The sequence below is a fragment of the Phyllopteryx taeniolatus genome, chromosome 8, assembly GCF_024500385.1.
Source record: "Phyllopteryx taeniolatus isolate TA_2022b chromosome 8, UOR_Ptae_1.2, whole genome shotgun sequence".
NCBI classification, from domain to species: Eukaryota; Metazoa; Chordata; class Actinopteri; order Syngnathiformes; family Syngnathidae; genus Phyllopteryx; species Phyllopteryx taeniolatus.
The window spans coordinates 5635141-5656643 of NC_084509.1; the positions used below are offsets into that span (position 1 = coordinate 5635141).

The following is a 21503-nucleotide window of genomic DNA, read 5'->3' on the forward strand; positions in this document are numbered from 1 at the left end:
GTTACATACAGAATGAGCGACACATCCTTGTGTATTCATGATGCATGCATATGTTACTCTCGTAGCCTAGTGGTGTGTGTTACCAGGAGCAGGTGAGTGTGCGCAGAAATTCACACTGGCTTCTCTCTCTCTCTCTCTCTCTCTCTCTCGCTCTCTCTATCAGGCCCAATTCAATTCCTCTGAAGACTCTGCATGGGCAGAATATTTCAGAACAGGCAAGCTATGTACACTATTTTCCATCTTTGTGCAATCATCTCTCAGCTGGATAAGGAAGACAAAAACTAAGCGACTCCAAGAAGATATAAATAAGTGTGTTCTTTGGTTTTAATTTAACACGTGCACCCAGACAGGTTTTAACTCCAATCAATTTGGATTTACAATATTTTTTCCCCATTAAATACAAATATATCTAGATTTACATTTTTGCAATTGGAAAATTGATTACATATTGTTCATGTTGTGGTTTAAATAACATTTTAGTGAATTGTCATGTAAGGGCAAAAAACAACACGTAGATGTGGATATTATGTGTTTGTAAGCAAATGAACAGAGTGATTTGTAATGTCACAATGAAACTAAAGAGTCAAAATGGTTCAATACTAGACCGGTGGACCCAGGGAGTAGCCAACCACAGGTCCGTCCACAGGTTAGTGGGTACAAATATTTATAACAACCCGCGTGCTGGCATCCCACACTACTCTACTGATTTTGAACATCTGCTTGTATGACTAAATATGGTTGTCCAAAAAATTATTAACCGGTCCATTGATGTCAGCAGGGTTCCATTTCCGCTATATACAGGCTTACATTTTCAGTCATATAAACTTTATTGTTTGTGTGTTGGTCAGTTTATGTGAATGTCCTGCAGATAAATATTGCAATTTTGTTTATAAAATTTCTAGTCTCACCTTCAGGGTTAGCATACACTACTATCTCCCTTATATTGTAAACATGCCACTCAACATTTACAGCGCACTTGTCCTTTTGCAAAGTCCTGGTAGATCTTTATTGACAGGGTGTCCAGTTGTTCTGGTCAAATTTGAACTTTTATTGCCCTATCTTCCCGACATAGTGTTATGACCTCACTAGTACGTTCATTGGCATTGGTTTGTCGGACAATTTTCTTTTTTTTGGTGCAACTTCCTGTTACACTTTTGATCACCAATAATAATTTTATGGTGGGAATACTTTTCCAAGGAAGTACCAATCAAATTCTTGTGAGCATCCAAACGTGTATGAAAACCATTTCAAGCCAAAAAATAAATCACATCTCTGTGAAGTGCAATGTGTGTGCAATTTAGATCCTTGATACTAAGATTTAATAATTCATTTAGCAGGTTCAAAAGCCTTGCAGAATATCTGTTCTTTCTGAATGGTCTTGCTTTTGTTTAATTTTTTCGGGTCCGTATTTGAAAAGGTCATGCCACAATATAAATTTGAGCCTCTCATAAGGACAACATAGCAATTAAACTGGTTCAAAACAACAACACCGAAAACCTTTTGTTAAAAAACAGCTTGTGCTTCAAATTTTGCTGCTGAGCCAAGAAACCTTGTAATTGAACAAGGCAGCATGGAAATTAAGCAAATTGATACCCAACACGCTTGAATCAGAGTTCAATTACGGCATGTTTCATTTTCACATCTTAATTTGGAAGTGGATGTTAGCAGAAAATAAATACAGCTCAGCAGTACTGAACACCTTACCTGTGGAGTCAGTGCAGCAGGGAGGAGGAGGAGGAGAAAGAGAAGGGGGAGGAGTGGGTTAAAGAGGGATAGTGTAAAGGCTAAACCTTGTGGGAGATAATTTGAGTCACAACAATTAGTCTCCGCTGTCGCTCACTTTGTTCTCACACTGTGGGATTTTTCTTTTTCTTTCCAAGACCTTTAACTGTGCACAATTTAGAATTCTAAATTTAGGTCTCATGCGCTTTCGATTTTCAGGGTTGAATTATACTTTTCATAGCAAGGCGTCAATCATGGTATGAGCAGACGCATCATTAGGTGTAGTGAAATCTCTGTACATGAGCGGCGAGACTTTTCCCTGTGGCTGAATGACAGAAATAAAATAATTGGTTGGGCATTCTGAAGGAATACAAACACAAGAGATGATAATTTATACGTGTGTGCCTAAACTGGCCAGATAACGCAGTGCCCACTCTTGCCATGATTGCCTCTTGTGATGCACATACTGAGAGGAACAGAGCGGTCTGTCATAATGGCTCTCCAAATAGCATTTTCTGCTTTATTAGTCATACTTAATGGTGTTGACAGGGCTGCGAGTGATCCAAAATCCCTTTTGTATTACGCTCCCCTCTCACCGGGAGCAGTTCTCAATCGAAAAAGATTCCCTGACAAGAGGCCCTAAGTGTTTTACACACTGGGCATCCTTTGCCTGTTTAAAAGGAAGATTGCATGTTCTCATCGACGGATGACGGATGGCGGTAGAGAGGTGATCAAAGTACAGACAATCCTGCTCATGTCAGATGGATAGCTCTGTTCTTATATATACACAAATGAAAAGATGCAAAGCTAATTCAGCTATCCTCCTAAAGTATACTATGGTACGAGGAAGCAGTATTGACACTAATTAGTGGAACCTTGAATGTCGACACTAGTTGAACTTTATTAACTATACGTGCCTGAGATTAGTATAATAATGAATTATTTGATCTGGAGGAAATACATCCAGTGGTGGAGAATTGATTATGATTAATCATGTCTTGAAGCAACAGAGGCTAAATGGATCATGCTGCTTGGCTGTTGAGTCACTCACAACTTGTTTGCTGTCTATAGAACAACAGCATGACATAAGTAGTGGGAAGTCACTATGGCAACCCCACAGAACAGCATTATTCTGCTCAGTATGACACTGGTATGGAAACAGGAGTTGAGAACATTCGGAGAAAGAATTGCCCAGTCCATTGAAATTAGTCATTTAAAAAAAATTAAAAATTACTTGATAAATGAATTCCTAATTTTTTTCCTTAGCTGACCAATGAAATTTAGCTAAAATCCCATTGCCAGTACAGGTAACAGGTACAACTGTCATATTAGTGAAAATAAATATGTTGCCTACTACTACAAAACACAATATGAACTTTGATAATTAGTGTCAATGTATATTGTAACACTGGAGTCTTACTGCTTCGAATCTGAATATTATTGTGTTCTTACTCCATAGACATATGTTCTTCTCCCACTCCCAAGACCTTTGGTTAAATTCTGACTTGTACAACTCAACGTGCATTCAAATTAAAGGTTTCCATTGTATACTGTAAATGTGTTTTGAAGTTTTATGGTTTTAAATGAGGCGGCACGGTTGTATGATTGGTTAGAATTGGAGTAATATGCTCTGACCTCTTTGTTCTGGTCAGAACCCGAGCTGCAGCATTCTGAATGAGCTGCAGCTGTTTAATGCTCTTTTTAGGGAGTCCAGTCAGAAGACCATTACAATAGTCAAGTCAACTCGAGATAAAAGCATGGATGAGCTTCTCCTGGTCTGCTTGACACAGGCAGGCCTTCACTCTGGATATGTTCTTCAGATGATAGTAGGCAGTTTTAGTAATTGATTTGATATGACTTGAACGGCACGGTGGACGACTGGTTAGAGCGTCTGCCTCACAGTTCTTAGGACAGGGGTTAAAATCTAGCCTCCCCTGTGTTGAGTTTGCATGTTTTCCCTGTGCCTGTGTGGGTTTTCTCTGATTTCCTCCCACATCACAAAAACATGCATGGTAGGTGAATTGAAGACTCTAAATTGCCCATAAGTGTGAATGGTTGTTCAGTTCAGGTGTACCCCACCTCTCGCCCAGAGTCAGCTGGGATAGGCTCCAGCATGCCGGCGAACCTAGTGAGGATAAGCAGTATGGAAAATGGATGGATGGATGGAAGGCTTTAAATGTAAAAAACAAAAGATTTTAAAAAAAAAATCCATTGTGCGTAAAAAGGTTCCATGAGTTTTAAGGAATAACACCACAAGGTAAATGAGTCACAAAAAAGGAGTTGAAATGATGTGCTTACGCTGGATGTCAATAGTGACACTGGTCTCCTTGCCGTTGGGGACTGCCTTGTTTGAGGCCTTACAGATGATCTGTTGGCCAGTCTCGATGTTGGAGGGCAACAGGTAGAGCGTGCTCACGGTGGTTTCTCTTCTTCCATCGCGGACCAATGTCTGCAGACAGAGAAGAGGGGAAGAAGGCAAAGTCAAGTTTATGTTCCGAATAAACAGTCATTAAGACCTTCAGCATTATGTAGTTATTGATCATAGTTCCTGTAGTAAAACAGTAAGTTGCACATATAGCTATAGGAAGATAAACCTACAAAGCGTTGGTTTCTCAGTGCTTTGGTCAAAATAGCTAGTCTTTTCAAGTCAATGGGTGATCAAGTCCAAGTGAAGTCACAAGTCATTGCTGTTCAAGTCCATGTCGAGTCTTTTGACCTATTGTCGAGTCTAAACTCATCAAATTCATGACTCGAGTCTGATTCGAGTCCAAGTCACGTGACTCAAGTCCACACATCTGGTATACGATCATAATCCCCAGATGCCATGCAGATATGCCTTCTAGAGGCTACATGTTGGGATGACAATGGAACAATTTGATTCCTGATCGGAATTCCTGATCACACAGTAACCTTTTGAAATCTACAGCTTCTTGCTATACTTAACGGCTGATATGAAAAGAAGTAAATGCTTCTCAAGCCTCCTTTTAGTGAATTTTAAGAGCCATGCTCCACCGCATGGCTTGTCATTCTCTGCATAGAAGATCCATCTTATTTGGAACTCTCATCCTCTCAGCTCGCGATCGTGAAAGCCATTTGGAATCAGTCAGGAGAGAGCTCCGTAGCTCTTGATTTTTCTTGTCTCTCCTTAAAAGAGTTGATGCTAACTACGCTAGGACAGAAGCAAATCACTGACAAGAACAAATAGCACGCCCAATCACAAAGTCAAAATGTCAATGGCAAAGCACATCTCTCATTTCTCTCTTGGGAAAGAGCTGAAAGGATGGATTGTGTTGACCAGCAGCTGAAATAGGTATTTAACACGTCACCATTTTTCCTCACTAAATATGCTTCCAAAGGTGCTATTGATCTGAAACGTTCACCAGATGTTGGGAACAAACCAAGTAATCCATACATACAAAGAAAGTAGCACAAATAAGATCAGAAATTAAGTTGTGTGTAAAAATGTGAAATGACAGGGAGAAAGCATTGAACACATGAAGAAAGGGAGGTGCAAAAGGGCATGGAAAGCCAAGACAACACCTAAATTCTATCAAAAATCAAACAGCAATCCAGCCCCTTGTCAGTGCAAATGAATATCAGCTGGTTCAGTAATAATTGATGGCCTACAAAAAGTTCTCATTGACAAGGTGTGAGTTAAGATACATATCATGATGGGAAAGCGCAGAGAGCTGTCTCAAGACCATTGCAAACTAATTGTTCCAAAACATAACGATGGCATTGGTTACAGACGCATGGCTAAGCTTCTGAACGTTCCAGTAAGCACGGTTGGGGCCATAATACGTAAGTGGAAAGCCAATCAAACCACCATAAATTTGCCGCGATCAGGTGCTCCTCGCAAGATTTCTGACAGAGGAGTGCAAAGAATAATCAAAAGAGTTGTCCAAGAGCCAAGGACCACCTGTGGAGAGCTTCAAAAAGACATGGAATTAGCAGGTAATGTCACAAGGAAAACAGTGAGTAATGCACTATGCCCCCATGGCCTGTATTCACGCTCACCACGCAAGACTCCATTGCTGAAAAAAAAAAGCATCTCAAAGCTCATTTAAAGTTTGCTGAACAACATGTGGACAAGACAGTTAAATACTGGGTGAATATAATCTGGTCGGATGAGAGCAAAATTGAACTGTTTGGATGCCATAACGCAAACCATGTTTGGAGGAGAAATGGCACAGCACATGACCCTAAAAACAGTGAAGTTCGGAGGTGGGAACATGATGGTGTGGGGCTGCATTTCAGCAAATGGTACTGGTAAACTTCACATTATTGAAAGAAGGATGAATGAGCCAATGTACTGAGAAGTGGTTGACAAAAATCTGTTGCCATCTACGAGGATGATGAAAATGAAACAAGGGTGGACATTTCAGCAGGATAATGATCCAAAACATACTGCCAAGGATACTCTCAATTGGTTTCAAAGAAGAAAAAAACTGCCAGAATAGCCAAGCCAATCACCTGACTTGAATCCAGTCAAAAATCTATGGAAAGAACTGAAACTCAAGGTCCATAAAAGAAGTCCACAGAACCTTCAAGATTTGAAGACTGCTTGTCTGGAGGAATGGGCCAAAATCACACCAGCGACTAGTTTCTCCATACAGGGGGCATCTTGAAGCTGTCATTGCAAACAAAGGCTTTTGTACAATTAAGTAAATACCAGTTGGCATGTTTAATAGTTTTTCCCTGTGACATTTCACATTATTACATACAATTTAATTTCTGAGCTTATTTGTTCTACTTTCTCTAAACTCCAAAGTCACTATGACATGTACAGACAAGCCTTTGTAATTATAACCAAGAGTTAGTCAGGGCTAGACAGCAATACTTTTCTGAAATCATCTGTAAGAACTTCAACAATACAGGAAGTCCTCGAGTTACGACTGACTCGATCTACGACGTTTCGACTTTACGACGCCCGTGCCTCGTCCGCCATTTTTTCCATAGTGTTTCTGCTTAGCTAGTGCATAGTGCTTGTCTGTGTTTGTGCGCCGGGAGTATCTTTGCCTTTTTGGCCTTCCTTTTTTCACACTCTCAGCAGTAATGGTAAGTACAGCATCTTATTTTTTTATTTTAATGTATTTTAGTTTCTTTACACGAAGTGTTAACCTTTCCTGCTACGGTCACCTGACCGTGGTCGGGAGACGCAGGGGAGATGCCTCCTCCAGTGCCGAGGCTGTCCTCCTCGGGGTTAACTCCCTTCTCTCGTTGCACAGCTGAGCTGGGTGGCGGCAACAATAAAGGTACGAAGCAACGATTTGCTGCTTCAATGGCTTTATTAGCTCCTCTGCACATTCAACGTCAACGGGTCCTCCGCTAATCTCTACTCTTCTCCGGTCGCCGTCACTACACTTGCCACACTCGCACCTGCGTGCACTCCTTCCTCCTTCACAGTCCCATCTCGCCCACACACACTGAGCTTGCTGTCACATGGGACAATACCCGTAACAGAAGTATTTTGACGTAAATTTCGACTTTAACGGTGAAATCCAACTTATGCGGAAATTCGGGTTACGTCGTTAGCACAGGAACGGAACTCGTTCGTAAATCGAGGACTTCCTGTACTCTGTTTGCTGTGGTTGACAAGCTCATAACCCCCCCCCCCCCCCCGAATCAGATAGCTCCAGAACTCCTAGCAGCAGATAAATGCAATGACTTTGCTTGCTATTTTAGTGAAAAAATACAATCGATCAGGTTAAATATTAGCACAACTCAGCAAAATGATACTACATCTGAAGCCACCCAGGTTCAGCAGCTGAAACCGTCAACGAGCTGTCTTGACTCAATACCATTAGACTTTTTCAAAGCTATTGCGAGGTCTGTGCTAACTGATTTGCAGCAAATAATCAATTGCTCACTTCAGTCAGGCGAGTTTCCGAAAGCTCTTAAAGTAGCTGCCATTAAGCCTCTGCTAAAAAATGGAACGCTGGACGCTTCCATGTTAGCAAGCTATAGACCAATCTCCCTTTCATAGCCAAGATTGTTGAGAAAGTTATTCTTAATCAACAAAGCAATTTCTTGAACTTAAATGGACTTTTTGACAAATTTAAATCAGGTTTCCGAACTCATCACAGTACAGAATCTGCTCTTATCAAAGTGCAAAATGATATAAGGTTGAATACTGATTCTGGAAAGTTGTCAATTCTGGTCTTGTTGGACCTCAGTACGGCTTTTGATATGGTAGATCATAATATACTGCTGAACAGGTTGGAAACATGGGTAGGACTAAATGAAACAGTCCTGAAATGGTTCAGGTCCTACCTGGAGAAAAGGAGTTATTTTGTAACCATTGGAAGAGTTCAAGCTCATCGAATAGCAATGACCTACGGGATCATTGTTCTGTTAGAGTCCGACCTGACTTTCAACAGTCATCCATCCATCAATTTTCTGAGCCGCTTATCCTCACAAGGTGCACGGGAGTGCTGCAGTCTATCCCAGCTATCATCGGGCAGGAGGCGGGGTACACCCTGAACAGGTTGCCAGCCAATCGCAGGGCACACATAAACAAACAACCATTCGCACTCACATTCACAGCTACGGGCAATTTAGAGACTTCAATTAACCTACCATGCATGTTTTTGGGATGTGGGAGGAAACCGGGGTGCCCGGAGAAAACCCACACAGGCACGGGGAAAACATACAAAATACACACAGCCGGGGTCGGGGATTGAACCCCGGTCTTCAGAACTGTGAGGCAGACGCTCTAACCAGTCGTGCCGTTCAAGTCATATCAAATCAATTACTACTGCCTACTATCCTCTGAAGAACATATCCAGAGTGGAGGCCTGCCTGTGTCGAGGAGAAGCTCATCCATGGTTTTATCTCGAGTAGACTTGACAATTGTAATGGTCTTCTGACTGGACTCCCTAAAAAGAGCATTAAACAGCTGCAGCTCATTCAGAATGCTGGAGCTCCGGTTTTGACCAGAACAAAGAGGTCAGAGCATATTACTCCAATTCTAAAGTCTTTACACTGGCTTCCAGTCAGCTTTAGAATAGATTTTAAAGTTCTGCTACTGGTCTATAAATCACTAACCAGTTTAGGTCCTGAATATATAAAATAAATAATAATGGAATATAAACCCAGTGGGGCTCTGAGATCGACAGACTCAGGTCAAATAGTGGAGCACAGAGTTCAAAACAAACATGGTGAAGCAGCATTTGAGCTATTATGCTGCACACAAATGGAATAAGTTGCCAACAGAAGTGACGTCAGCCCTAAGTGTGCAAGTTAAAAACTCTTATTTTTTCCCATGCTTTTTAGAGCATTACCACTTTTCAATTATATTTCTTGCATTGTACGCTGTTTCAATTGTACTTTTATTTTATTTCTCTTTTTTTTAAATGTTTATAAATTGTTTGTTTTCTTTGTTTTTAAATACTTTTAATCATGTAAAGCACATTGAGTTACCTTGTGTATGAAATGCGCTAAATAAATAAATTTGCTTTGCTGCTTTTCTTTTCTTTGTATGTATGGAATACTTGGATTGTTCCCATTATCTAGTGACATTTTCATGTCAATAGCAGCTTTGGAAATATATTTAATGAGAAAAATGGTGACGTGTTAAATACTTATTTCAGCCGTTGTACAAGAACATTTACCGATATTAATTTGAGATACTCAAGGTGGCTCTTAAATACAATGTCTCACATGGACAGGATTTTAAACTAATACTGCATTTATGTGTATTATGAGCATAGCCCAAAAAGGTCAATGGACTGCATGCATATTGAGTAAAACGTGTTTTGTTTTGTTTTTTCCAATCATCTAGCATGAATTGTTTTAATATTTTTCAGTGGGGAAATTAAGGACGCCCTTAGCTTCACATCATTATGCTTTATCCAGTAAATTCATCCGACTTGGTATGCAGTTTTCACACCACATACTGTATCATTGTTCTTGCACCAAGCTTCCTGAAATGTGCCTTAAAATCACCAATTCCGTTCAACAGCTGGCCATGGCTTTTTTTTGCCCTATGACCATCTGGATACATTTGGAACGAAAATGGGCAAATATCTTCTGATTTTGAGATGTGGTGCACTTTGATATCATTCGGTATATGCTGAAATTGTAACAACAGTTGATGATACTGCTTATTGATGCTGTTCCCCAAAAATGAACATTTTCCTAGTACAATTTTCCCAATACTGCTCTTCCACTGTTATATATTTCCAGATTATTCTGAAACATTCAACATCACTCGGATGACATTTATGGAGGTAGTCATTACATTCTTTGTGTATGTTTTTCTTTAGGTTTCTAAAACATTTTTTAAATTGGCAGAAGGTAAATGAAAAGGAATAATCATTTCAACAGTGGTTCAAAAGACAGGAGAGCTAAAAAGTATTTTCCCTGACATGTTGAAGCACCATTGATTATTCGTAACTAATATAGTTAAAATAAATATATGTGCTTGTCTTAACGACCTGGATTAATTGTACTGTACATGTTTGCATTACCATCATCATCCACCGCATTTTCATTATACTGTAAAATCTCCAGTATATATGTAAGGTTAAACTTGCTCTTGTTGTCTTCAGCAGACTTTATTCCTTCTCACTCAAAATTGCACCCAACAATAGTCAATAACAATAGTCAACTAACATGACAATGCAAAGCTGTGACTGCTTTGCCATTTTTGATCTTTACAAGAAGGTGACCTGCCAGTAGCAGATTAGTCGGTGTTTTAAAAAAAAAAAATCCAATCCACTGGGATTATCTGCTAATTAAAAAAACAGCTGAACTGAATGGATTACCTACTCAATAAAACTTGATGTGCTGCCAGACAAGATAAATCATTGCTGTAGCCCTAAACCAGCAGTGTATTTACTGTGAACTTCTGTTCCACTGGCCAAGTGTGCAGATGCATTAAACCCCAAAGTGTAAAGCAAAACAAGATCACACTTTACAAACTTTACACAGCACTAAACATTGTTTTGCCTAAAATGTACCAGAACTGAAAACATGTTAGGGTTAGGGAATGGTTTTATAACGTGAATTGATTAATAAATACATTGATAAATGATGAAACTTATGGCTTTATTAATAAAACTGAAGTTTTACGGTCCACTAAATGAACTTTTTCATTACGTTAGATGCATAATAATGCAAGTCACAATGCATGTTTGATCCATCAATGTCATTTTAAAAACGATAAATGATATTGCAGAATGAAATCAATCTGTCTTGTAGTTTTATTTTGTTAGAGCAGATGGTTAATGTTGCCTTGTCGTTTTAAATGGCAGGCACAGTGTGATGTTTTGTCCAACATCCATCAACTCCTCTTTCCTCCATCAATGCGATGTGATCTGATTTCCTCCTGCTCCAGATGACATCTCATCATGGCCATAATGGGATAACAACATTTTCATCTCCAGTATTTGGAGGAATATCTGCTTTCTGACAAGTATGTCTAAAAGTGTCAAACTTGCAGGCCTGTTTACTGTAAAAATGAGTACCAGACTCTTGTAGAATTGAGAGTATGTTTATCAATGCTTGGTGTGATAAAGTATATTACAGAGCAAGAGACTCTCTGATGCTCCATTGAAAAAGAGCAGTCCACAGTGCTTGTTTGCGTTAGTAAGCAAACCAAAGCAAAGCAAATTTATTTATATTGCGCATTTCATACACAAGGTAACTCAATGTGCTTTACATGATTAAAAGTATTTAAAAAACAAAGGAAAAAAACAGCTTATAAACATTTAAAACAAAGAGGAAAAAATAAAATCAAATAAAAATACGATTAAAATACGTACAGTGCAATAAATATAATTTAAAAGTGGAAATGCTCTAAAAAGCATGGGAAAAAAGAAGAATTTTTAACCTGGCCTTAAAAACATGCACATTTGGGGCTGACGTAACTTCTGTTGACAATTTATTCCATTTGTGTGCAACATAATAGCTAAATGCTGCTTCGCCATGTTTGCTTTGGACTCTGCGCTCCACTATTTGACCTGAGTCTGTCGATCTCAGAGCCCTACTGGGTTTATATTCCATTAGCATTTCATTCATGTATTCAGGACCTAAATCGATTAGTTAGTGATTTATAGACCAGTAGCAGAACTTTAAAATCTATTCTAAAGCTGACTGGAAGCCACTGTAAAGACTTTAGAATTGGATATATATATATATATATATATATATATATATATATATATATAAATAACTGACAGCAATTCTGAAAAGTCCTCCATAAATTTTTTATTGTATCTTGGATGCCCATAAATTATCAAATTCAATAACCTTTGGGTCACCTTTAACTAAATAAACTGAGATATTCAAAAGAGCTAAAATCACCCAGTATAATTTCTTTACACTGAAATAATGACTTCAAAATAACAGCAATACCACCGCCTTTTTTCCCCCTATTCGAAAGTTGTTCATAAAATTAAAATGTGGTGGTGTCGCATCATTTAAAATGGTATTACAGCTACTTTCTGTTAAGCACGTTTCATTAACGTAGTAACAAAAAGTCCATATCGTAGGTTCTAAAGCTGTCATTAATCAACATTGATTTATTACCCAGTGACCTGATATTGAAAAGCGCTAGTCTTGTAGAGATAACTGGAGACAATGGTGTGATAGATTTTATCCTCACGAAGTTTGTAGTTCTACTTTTTTTGCCATATTTCTGTGGCCAACTTTCTGTCCCTTGTAATTACAGGGATCAACAATGCCTTATTATTATTATATAGGGGGTCCTTCATATTCTGGAAAAGAGCCCGCAGACATCAGTCAGATTCGCAGATAAGGTTCTTCATGGATGGAGGAGGGGTCCTTCGCAGGCGAGGGGGGATGGGAGAAAGATCTTGCCGTGCGTTGGATTCCAAAATTGACAGTCGTCTTCATTCTGTCCGTCACACCTAGCAGATAATTTAGGCTAGTATAGAGTGAGTTTTGCGTTAGGCTTTGCTCCAATGGGGCAGGGAGGGGTGTGGGAGATTCAACGTGCTGGCTCATCTCATTTGTCATTCGCTCCTCCGATTGTTTGGATGACCCTGATGAATCCGTCTGCGCCTCGTGTCTCCTTATCTTCAATTCCTCCGATTGTTTGGGAACAACTGCATCTTTTTGTCCTACAACCGTGTCACCAAGGTTAGTGTTTTTGGGCCGCTGAATGACGTACGAGGTAAAAATTTTTGGCAGCCAATAACTTAACCCCTTGTCTATTTAGACAGAAACAGTCTGCCTTGTAAAGATGTCTGCGCTCCCAAAAAATGCAGATAGTATCAATGAAACTCACGGATAGTGCCGTACACACTTCTAGTATAGTTAATGTATTTTGCGTGCATCATAGTATTCTCATAAAACAAAGCAAAGAGTTATTAACTCGGAAATGCCTAGCTCGGACCTAGCTAGTCCTGTGAACAGTGGCACTTATTTCATAGTTCTGGACTTACAATGGATGGCTGCAGAAAGATTTCTATATTAAAAAAAAAAAAAAAAATATATATATATATATATATATATACATATATACATATATATATATATACAGTTGAACCTCGATAAAACGGACCCCAATATAATGGCTATCGGATAAAATGGACCGTCGGGACTGAGCTATGTGTCCAAAAATAGTTTCCATTTTTCATTTAAAATGCCATTGACACAGTCTGGTAGTTCCAGAATTGGCCGCTGTTGTTTACTGGTGCTGTGGCACAATGCAGGCAGAGAATAGGACTGATATACTATTTCCGAGACACAGATATACAATACAATAATACTAGACCTAAGTGGCGGTCATGTTGAAGGTGAGGCATTGACGTGGAGGCCATGTGATGCGACATGGATGCGGCGTTAACTCTGAGGAGTACAAAACAAGTCTTTGGAGTCGGTAACATGCTATTTATGGTCCAGTAATAGTTTTTTTTTTGTCAACCCATTTGCCTTTGGCAACGGATTTGGAACTAGGAAGCACACAAATTCCTCTCGGCTGATGAAAGGGAATTGCCTACGATGAATACTCTACGTCAATAATGTCACCATGAGCAAGGACAGCGGCGTGGTAATTTTGGATAAAATGCGACACTTTCAAACATTTTTAAGCTTTCAGTATTTTTTATTACAATAACTTCGTACGGTACTGGGCATTTAGGCCACAAATAAAACTGACAAAACAATTTTGTATTTTACAGAGATGTGGGTGGATATGGCCTCAAAAAAAGTCCTTCAATGTAACGGACAATCGGCTATATCGGACAACCCCCATATACATATACAAACATAAATAAACATTCCTTTCTTTAACAGATGGATGCATAATAGTCCATCCATCCATTTTCTGAGCCGCTTCTCCTCACTAGGGTCGCGGGCGTGCTGGAGCCTATCCCAGCTGTCATCGGGCAGGAGGCGGGGTACACCCTGAACTGGTTGCCAGCAAATCGCAGGGCACATAGGAACAAACAACCATTCGCACTCACAGTCATGCCTACGGGCAATTTAGAGTCTCCAATTCATAGATGTTTTTGGGATGTGGGAGGAAACCGGAGTACCCGGAGAAAAGCCACGCAGGCACGGGGAGAACATGCAAACTCCACACAGGCGGGGCCGGGGATTGAACCCAGATCCTCAGAACTGTGAGGCTGACGCTCTAACCAGTCGTCCACCGTGCCGCCGACATAAATAAACATACATATATATATACCGTATTTTCCCGACCATAAGGCGCACTTAAAAGTCTTACATTTTCTCCAAAATGGACGGGGCGCCTTATAATGCGGCGCACCTTATGTGTGCACCGAGTTCCAAAATCTGTAAATGTTGTTGTGTGACTGGGAGCATTTCCTGCCGACACGCTGCTTATATAGAGGAAAGGTGAACGTGACAGAGGACAGCATGCGGACGTTAAAGGGGGAAGGTTGCACGTGAAAGAGGACGCTACAGGCACGCCCCCTGTAGGTATATATTGGCTAAGGACCCCAGAAAATGGCACCTACGAAGAGACACCCATACGAAGCACAGTTTAAACTGCAAGCTATCAGTTACGCGGAGGAACATGGGAATCGAGCAGCCGCGAGAGAATTCAAGATCAACGAATCCATGGTTCGCAAGTGGATGCCCGGGCTAAGGTATCTGCTTTGACTGTTGTCCGAGCTTTTACTCCGACTGTGATTTTGTGTATACGCTGAACTTGTATGCATAGTAAGAAAATGTCCACGCATTTATTAGTGTATAATCGAGGCCAATTGTCTCTCCATCGAAGCACATCAGAATGTTAATGGAAGAGAGCTTTTTGTTGATGAACTTTCCCTGACTTTCCCCTAAATTTAAACTACACAGTTTTTACTTGTTTCGTTAGCGACTGAGAACTTTGATCTCAATTGTTCATTCATTGATTTTGCAGGTGCGAAATGCTCAAGCCTTTGGTGGAAGAAGTGACGCTAGCTCCTTAATGATAACTAAGGCACAATGATCACTTTAATCAAAGTGTTCCCTTTGCCTTTAATTTAGCCCAAACTGGTTACGAAGACATGGGTTACTTGTATAATAATAATAATAATAATTTCTGCTCATGTTAATTATTAATTAATCTGCAGAATATGAGAAAACTATCAGATGTCTCCCCCCGTATAAAATGCTTTGAGCGTGAAAAATAGATATTTTTTTATTGGGGATCAGTTTTTTCATGGTGTAGTATAGTCATTAGAGAGCATTCTAAAGATCTGTGCAGCCATGGGTGTATCCATTGATTATTGACTGTACTGTATCAGTGCACAATGTCTTCATATCTGCTCTCTCTTTAAGAGTAAGCAAAGACAGAAAGCACATTCCCCCCTTATGCCATTAACAAGCAGCACCTCAAGCAATCATTTTATTCAAATAAGCCTGGTACCGTAGCCCAGTCCAATCAATTGCATTTATCTGCTCTTTGAAAAAAGCCAATAATGGAATGAGGTAGCCAGGACAGTGTGAGGAAGAGAGTAGATAAGAGAAGAGGGGAGATGTTAGGTGCTTGAAAGTGCTTGGTCTCTTTATGCCATTTGTGCAAATTGAAATAGAACATGACAATGTTGACAGTGTTGGCCTGGGAACGCCTCGGGATCACCCCGGAAGAGCTGGATGAAGTGGCTGGGGAGAGGGAAGCCTGGGCGTCCCTGCTAAAGCTACTGCCCCCGAGACTCGACCCGGATAAGCGGTAGAAAATGGATGGATGGAGTGTTGATTTCATCATTAGCCTTCGAGGGTAAATGTCAGTCAAGGGTCTGAGGGGCTCAGGTGAACATGATACCAGGCTGATGTGAATGGTAGTTAAAATCAAGTAAAACAAATTTTGTCAATCAGAACCATAGATTGCGGTCTGCTGAACAGATTTTGGAATTTTGGAAACAGGTTGATAAAATGAATCCAACTGAAGAAAAACATCATAACAGAAGGGAAGCGTCACTGATATTTCCATCATCTTGCCATCTGCTTGTCTCAGTTGATTTATGTGATGGACCAAAAAAATATATATATATTTTTGTTATCAGAACACCAACCTGGAATTTCAAGGGAATTGCTTTCAAAGAGCCATCTGGATCGTGAAGCAAAGGTCCACCAACAACTCTGTGTGTGTCGCACCTTTGCAGTAAGTATTTATAGCAAACGCAAATATGTTAATCAATAGTTCATTTCAGTTTTTGTTATAGATTTGTCTAGAAATTAAATCAATCCATGCAAAGTTGTGTTTTCATGGGTATTTAGTACGACTTTAGTCTAAATCAAGCAATTCGGTCAAATTTTAATATTTTCTGTGTTTCATCTGGAACCCTAGCAAATTCTGGCACAAAATTGGTGACAAACACAGCTGAAATGCTGCATTGAACACTACACATTATATCAGTGTAATTTTGAAGCACTTAAGGCATGTTTATAGAAAATTCATCGAAATCAATTTGTCAGTTTTCTACTACAACGGCGTCCAGGTACGGGAACAGGTTAGGTCATTAAAACAAGGTGAATTTAAATCTAAAATGTAAAGGAAAATGTGGTTTGAAGTTGGACCAAGAAATAAAATAAAAAATGAGTCAAAACCGCTTTGCATCACCCTGGCTTCACAGGTTGTATTTTTCACAGCCTTTTTTTTCTCTCCAGTATAACCTTTCATAGAGGTATCAAGCTAACGGCAATAATGTTATTGATGATGATTACATTACAGGCGGCACGGTGGAACGACTGGTTAGCACGTCGGAACGACTGGTTAGCACGTCTGCCTCACAGTTCTGAGGACCGGGGTTCAATCCCCGGCCCCGCCTGTGTGGAGTTTGCATGTTCTCCCCGTGCCTGCGTGGGTTTTCTCCGGGCACTCCAGTTTCTTCCCACATCCCAAAAACATACATGGTAGGTTAATTGAAGACTCTAAATTGCCCGTAGATGTGAATGTGAGTGCGAATGGTTGTTTGTTTATATGTGCCCTGCGATTGGCTGGCAACCAGTTCAGGGTGTACCCCACCTCCTGCCCGATGATAGCTGGGATAGGCTCCAGCACTCCCGTGACCCTTGTGAAGATAAGCGGCTCAGAAAATGGATGGCGAGATGGTTGGCTTACATTACAAACAGATGTTTTTTTTTGTGTGAAATCTTACTAAATTCTCATGAGAACAGGCTTATCCATGCAAGCTCCATTTTCCGTTCCACCCCCAGTCTCCCCAAACCTGCTAATATACACACCTCTAAGCTTACCTTGGAGTACATTGCTCCATTGAGGACCTCTCCATTGCGGATCCAGATGATAGAGGCTGCTGGCTTGGCGTTATCAGCATGGCAAGTCAGATTGAGTGGGTCGCCGGCCCTCAGGCTTACCACTGGCCCTCCGCTGATGACGGGGTCCTCGGGTGGAACTATGGATGTAGACATTGAAAGGAAGAGGCACGAGATCACAATATGACTGGCATTTAGAATAAAACCATCACATCGTTAATTAAACTCCAGAAAATTAAACTGTAGAGCAGAGAGCTTTGTTGCTTCACACAGCAGAGAACGGCAGGAACAAGTCAGACCCAAAATATGTAAACGCTTCTAAAACATCATTGCCGGAATTAAACAGTTTGTGTGTGTTTATATTTGGGGTGTATTGTATGTATTGCATATCCACAGGCTATCTGGTGGCTTAAGGAAGTCATAATTGAGGCGAATTTGCAACAAAAATTATCACAGCACAGATAGCTTTGTGTGTACTAGTTATATTTGTTCAATGAAAACTGAACATGAATGTGTTTATAAAGCCAGGATTCTTTCCAAAGTATAACATTGGATGGTATACTGTCACATTGTAGAGGTGAGCCCAATGCGTCCAGTACCGGTATATGCAATCCCTAGGATGAATATCTATATGTAATTGTATAATTGGAATCTTTGACAGCTCGCAATGTTTCACTTTGTACATCACAGCAGATCTTTTACATGATCAACTCTTTTATCATTGAAAATATCTACCAATATAGGCCTACATACAACCCAAGCACAAATATCAACATTAATTGTAATTCACTAACCCTCCCTTGACACAAATATACGTGTTTTAGTGCCCTAGCTTTGACAAATACAACAACAAGACCGAAACACCTCGATAGCACTATATACACGTCTACATGCCATTGATCAAAGTCCCATTTGTCTTTTACCCATGAGCTGTTTTCTTCTCTTTTTTTCAAAATCTAACTCAAATTCCAGTGAATTATTGATTGACCCGAATGCTCATTACAATGCAGATCTGGGGCGAGATGAAATCAAAGGCTGCAGGCAGCTGTCGAATCTCTCTACACAAGTGCCATGATTGGAAGGAAGGGTTGTTATGGGTTAGATTTATGCTGTCAGACTGCACCGGAGATGAATGCAAATAAAGGAAATGTAATTTGGGACACTGTTTTGCACATTTAATGACAATATGTATAATTGGGATCTTTGACAGCTTGCATATAAAGGAATATGTGATCTGCCGCAAAGGCTGTGCATACTATATTTATCTATTTTATTCTTAACTCTGTAGTTTTGGATTGTCACTTTCGGTGACAACGACATCATATAATTTTATTTGTTTGTTGCAACCAATTTTACGATAACTGCTCCAAAGATTACCCAAAGGATTACAGTTGAAATTGCCTATCCTTTATTGATCTCTCTTTGCACATTTGAGTTTATTTTTTATGTAGTATAGTTTGTTCAGAAATTAATTCAGAATTCTATTTCACTTTGTGCTAGCAATGTGTGGTTGACTACCCTTTCTCAATCCATTATGGGGGAAATTAACAGTCAAATAATCAATGGTTTATTTTATCTTACATTCATTTTTAGATTTATTGCTTTATAACCAAGGCCAAGAAATGCAAAATAGAATGGCAAAATGACAGTAGAGAGACAGTCAGTACAGCAGTACAAAATAGTAAATAGAGCATAAACTATGCAAATATACTGACATGCTATTTTTGGTAGCCTGTGTGAACTCACTTTCTGAAGGTTCTGAACTCATATGTCCATGTCAGTATCATAATGTTTAGCATGCCATCCAGAGCAGATGACGTCATTGACATGATATATGACTTCAGGACAGTTGACTAATTGATAATGATCACAATTACAATTATAGGTGAAAAGACCGATAAAGAACCCTGAATCTTGAATAATAGCATTTAGTTTTCTAATAATCAATTTTCACAGTTTGCTTTTTGTTGCAGTGAAATAGCTAATAGTCGATTAAACTACGAGGACTGTCTTCATCTGGAGGCCATACAGCTGACTCCTTTTTATTGTGAGGTCTAATTTATCTTAGAATTTCGGTATACATCCCCAGGCAATAGAGTGTGTTTGATGGTGGGTGGTGGATCGTAAAATTGTTAAATAGCACATGCTGAGGTTTGCATTTTCAGTTGCAGCCGTAGCTATGCAGCTTAGGTTGTAAGGGCAAAATTTACGAATGTCTACTTCCACCGAGTAACTTGTTTTTCTTTACATAGCTGATGAATTGCTTGGTAAAAGAAGAACTTTGCAAGAATAGTAGTGCATTAAAACCTGTGATACACAGACTTATTGTAGTCCAGTTGCTTATCCCAGAGAGACTCAGCTTTAGTCTCTCAGGTGTTGTGGTTGATAGGTGCATGCGCAGCGGCATATTGATCATTTCACCATAGCATTTGCATGACAAATCACATTAGCATTACAAATTATATTGTGTTTTGAACGACAAATGTGAATTGGGTTTGCCTGTATCCACAGGGCGGCACGGTGGCCGACTGGTTAGAGCGTCAGCCTCACAGTTCTGAGGACCGGGGTTCAATCCCCGGGCCCCACCTGTGTGGAGTTTGCATGTTCTCCCCGTGCCTGCGTGGGTTTTCTCCGGGCACTCCGGTTATCTCCCGCATCCAAAAAACATGCATTAACCAGTTCAGGGTGTACCCCGCCTCCTGCCCGATGATAGCTGGGATAGGCTCCAGCACGCCCGCGACCCTAGTGAGGAGATGAGGCTCAGAAAATGGATGGATGGATGGATGTATCCACAGAGACATTCAGCTATAGTGCAGTATGAATGAGTGTTATGGGAAACGTTTGGGCCAGACAATTATTTCAGTACGCCTGGACTTCATATCAAAGACAATTCCCACACTGATTGCCTTTCTGTGTTTCGGTTTAAAATGCAGTGTTTATTTATATAGCTCCCTTTTATCTGCTTCTCATTATTAATATGCAGAAAATTTGGCGATCATAGGGATTCTCAGGTCAGCACATGCAGATCAGACGACACTGTGTGCTAATCTGGTCAAATGGGGGCCGCGAGGAGATGGTTTGTGAGAATGTGGTCACCTTTTTTGTCCTTTATCACCAATTGGAAAACAAGTTCTCAAACATCTTTCTTTTTTTTCTGCTGTGTGGTATGTAAATAAGCCAGGGGACGTGTGACAAGAATCATGACCCAGAGACGAGCCTAACATTTGTCAAAAATGGAATAAAATGGCACCAAAAAACAGGGGCACTGTGACAGTTGATTGCAAAGATGCAGCGTAGCTGTCAAAGCACACAGCACTTGGACGTTAATTAAATGTCAAGCATAGAAGGCAGCCATAAAAGCGTTTTATGGCATGATGGAGATGAGAGGATAATCTGACAATATGTGAGCGATAGGATCGGATATCACAACAGCCATCACACAAGTAAATTGAACATAAAACTCTTAAAAGCCTCTCAGAGGAAGGGGAAAAAATGCTTTTTTGCTTCCTGCCAAAGGAAAATAAGCCACGTATTCAGATTTCATGCAGCAATCGTTTTACTCTGCAAGATGTCATCAACGTCACTGTATTTATTAATTGCTCTCATTACATTAGCAGGATTATGCCAAATAAATAAATAAATAAGCGATTTCCAAGTAAACTTTGGCCAAGTGTGAACCCATTACCACAGAATAAATCTTAATGACAACATTCCGGCATTAGGAGGATCTACTATATAAAGTGAGCAATTTGGATGCGTATAAAGATTAGGATTGTCGGATTGTCTACTGAATCCCATTCTATTATGCAACTATTCCTTTGTGATGACCGCATAGTGCTGGTGGAGGACTTGTGGCTCACAGGCAGATTTAACAGTAAAAAAGATACCGTATTCATATTTCTTTCATTGTGTGTGCAGAGGGAAATTGTAAAAATCTGCCCCATAAAATATCATAAATGAATGACATGATACTAATTTCATTTGGTTCTTTTTCTTCATCTAAAATCATCCACTTAGTCCACCTTATTACTGCCAGGTGTGACAGTTATACTGAGTCCAAGCCCTGAACTTGAATCAGCCATCATCAT

At 39.9% G+C, this 21503-nt stretch overlaps 1 protein-coding gene across 13 annotated transcripts in view; it reads right to left on the minus strand.

The window, feature by feature from the left end:
- The window catches only part of kirrel3b (kirre like nephrin family adhesion molecule 3b), a 210009-nt gene that overhangs the window by 41162 nt on the left and 147344 nt on the right, over positions 1 to 21503 (minus strand). For all 13 annotated transcript variants that reach the window (XM_061782385.1, XM_061782386.1, XM_061782384.1 and 10 more), the window contains 2 exons: positions 17398 to 17555; positions 4021 to 4171 (listed from right to left, as the gene is read on the minus strand). In XM_061782385.1, the coding sequence (XP_061638369.1) occupies positions 4021 to 4171; positions 17398 to 17555 (309 nt within the window). The remainder of the gene's footprint in view (positions 1 to 4020; positions 4172 to 17397; positions 17556 to 21503) is intronic.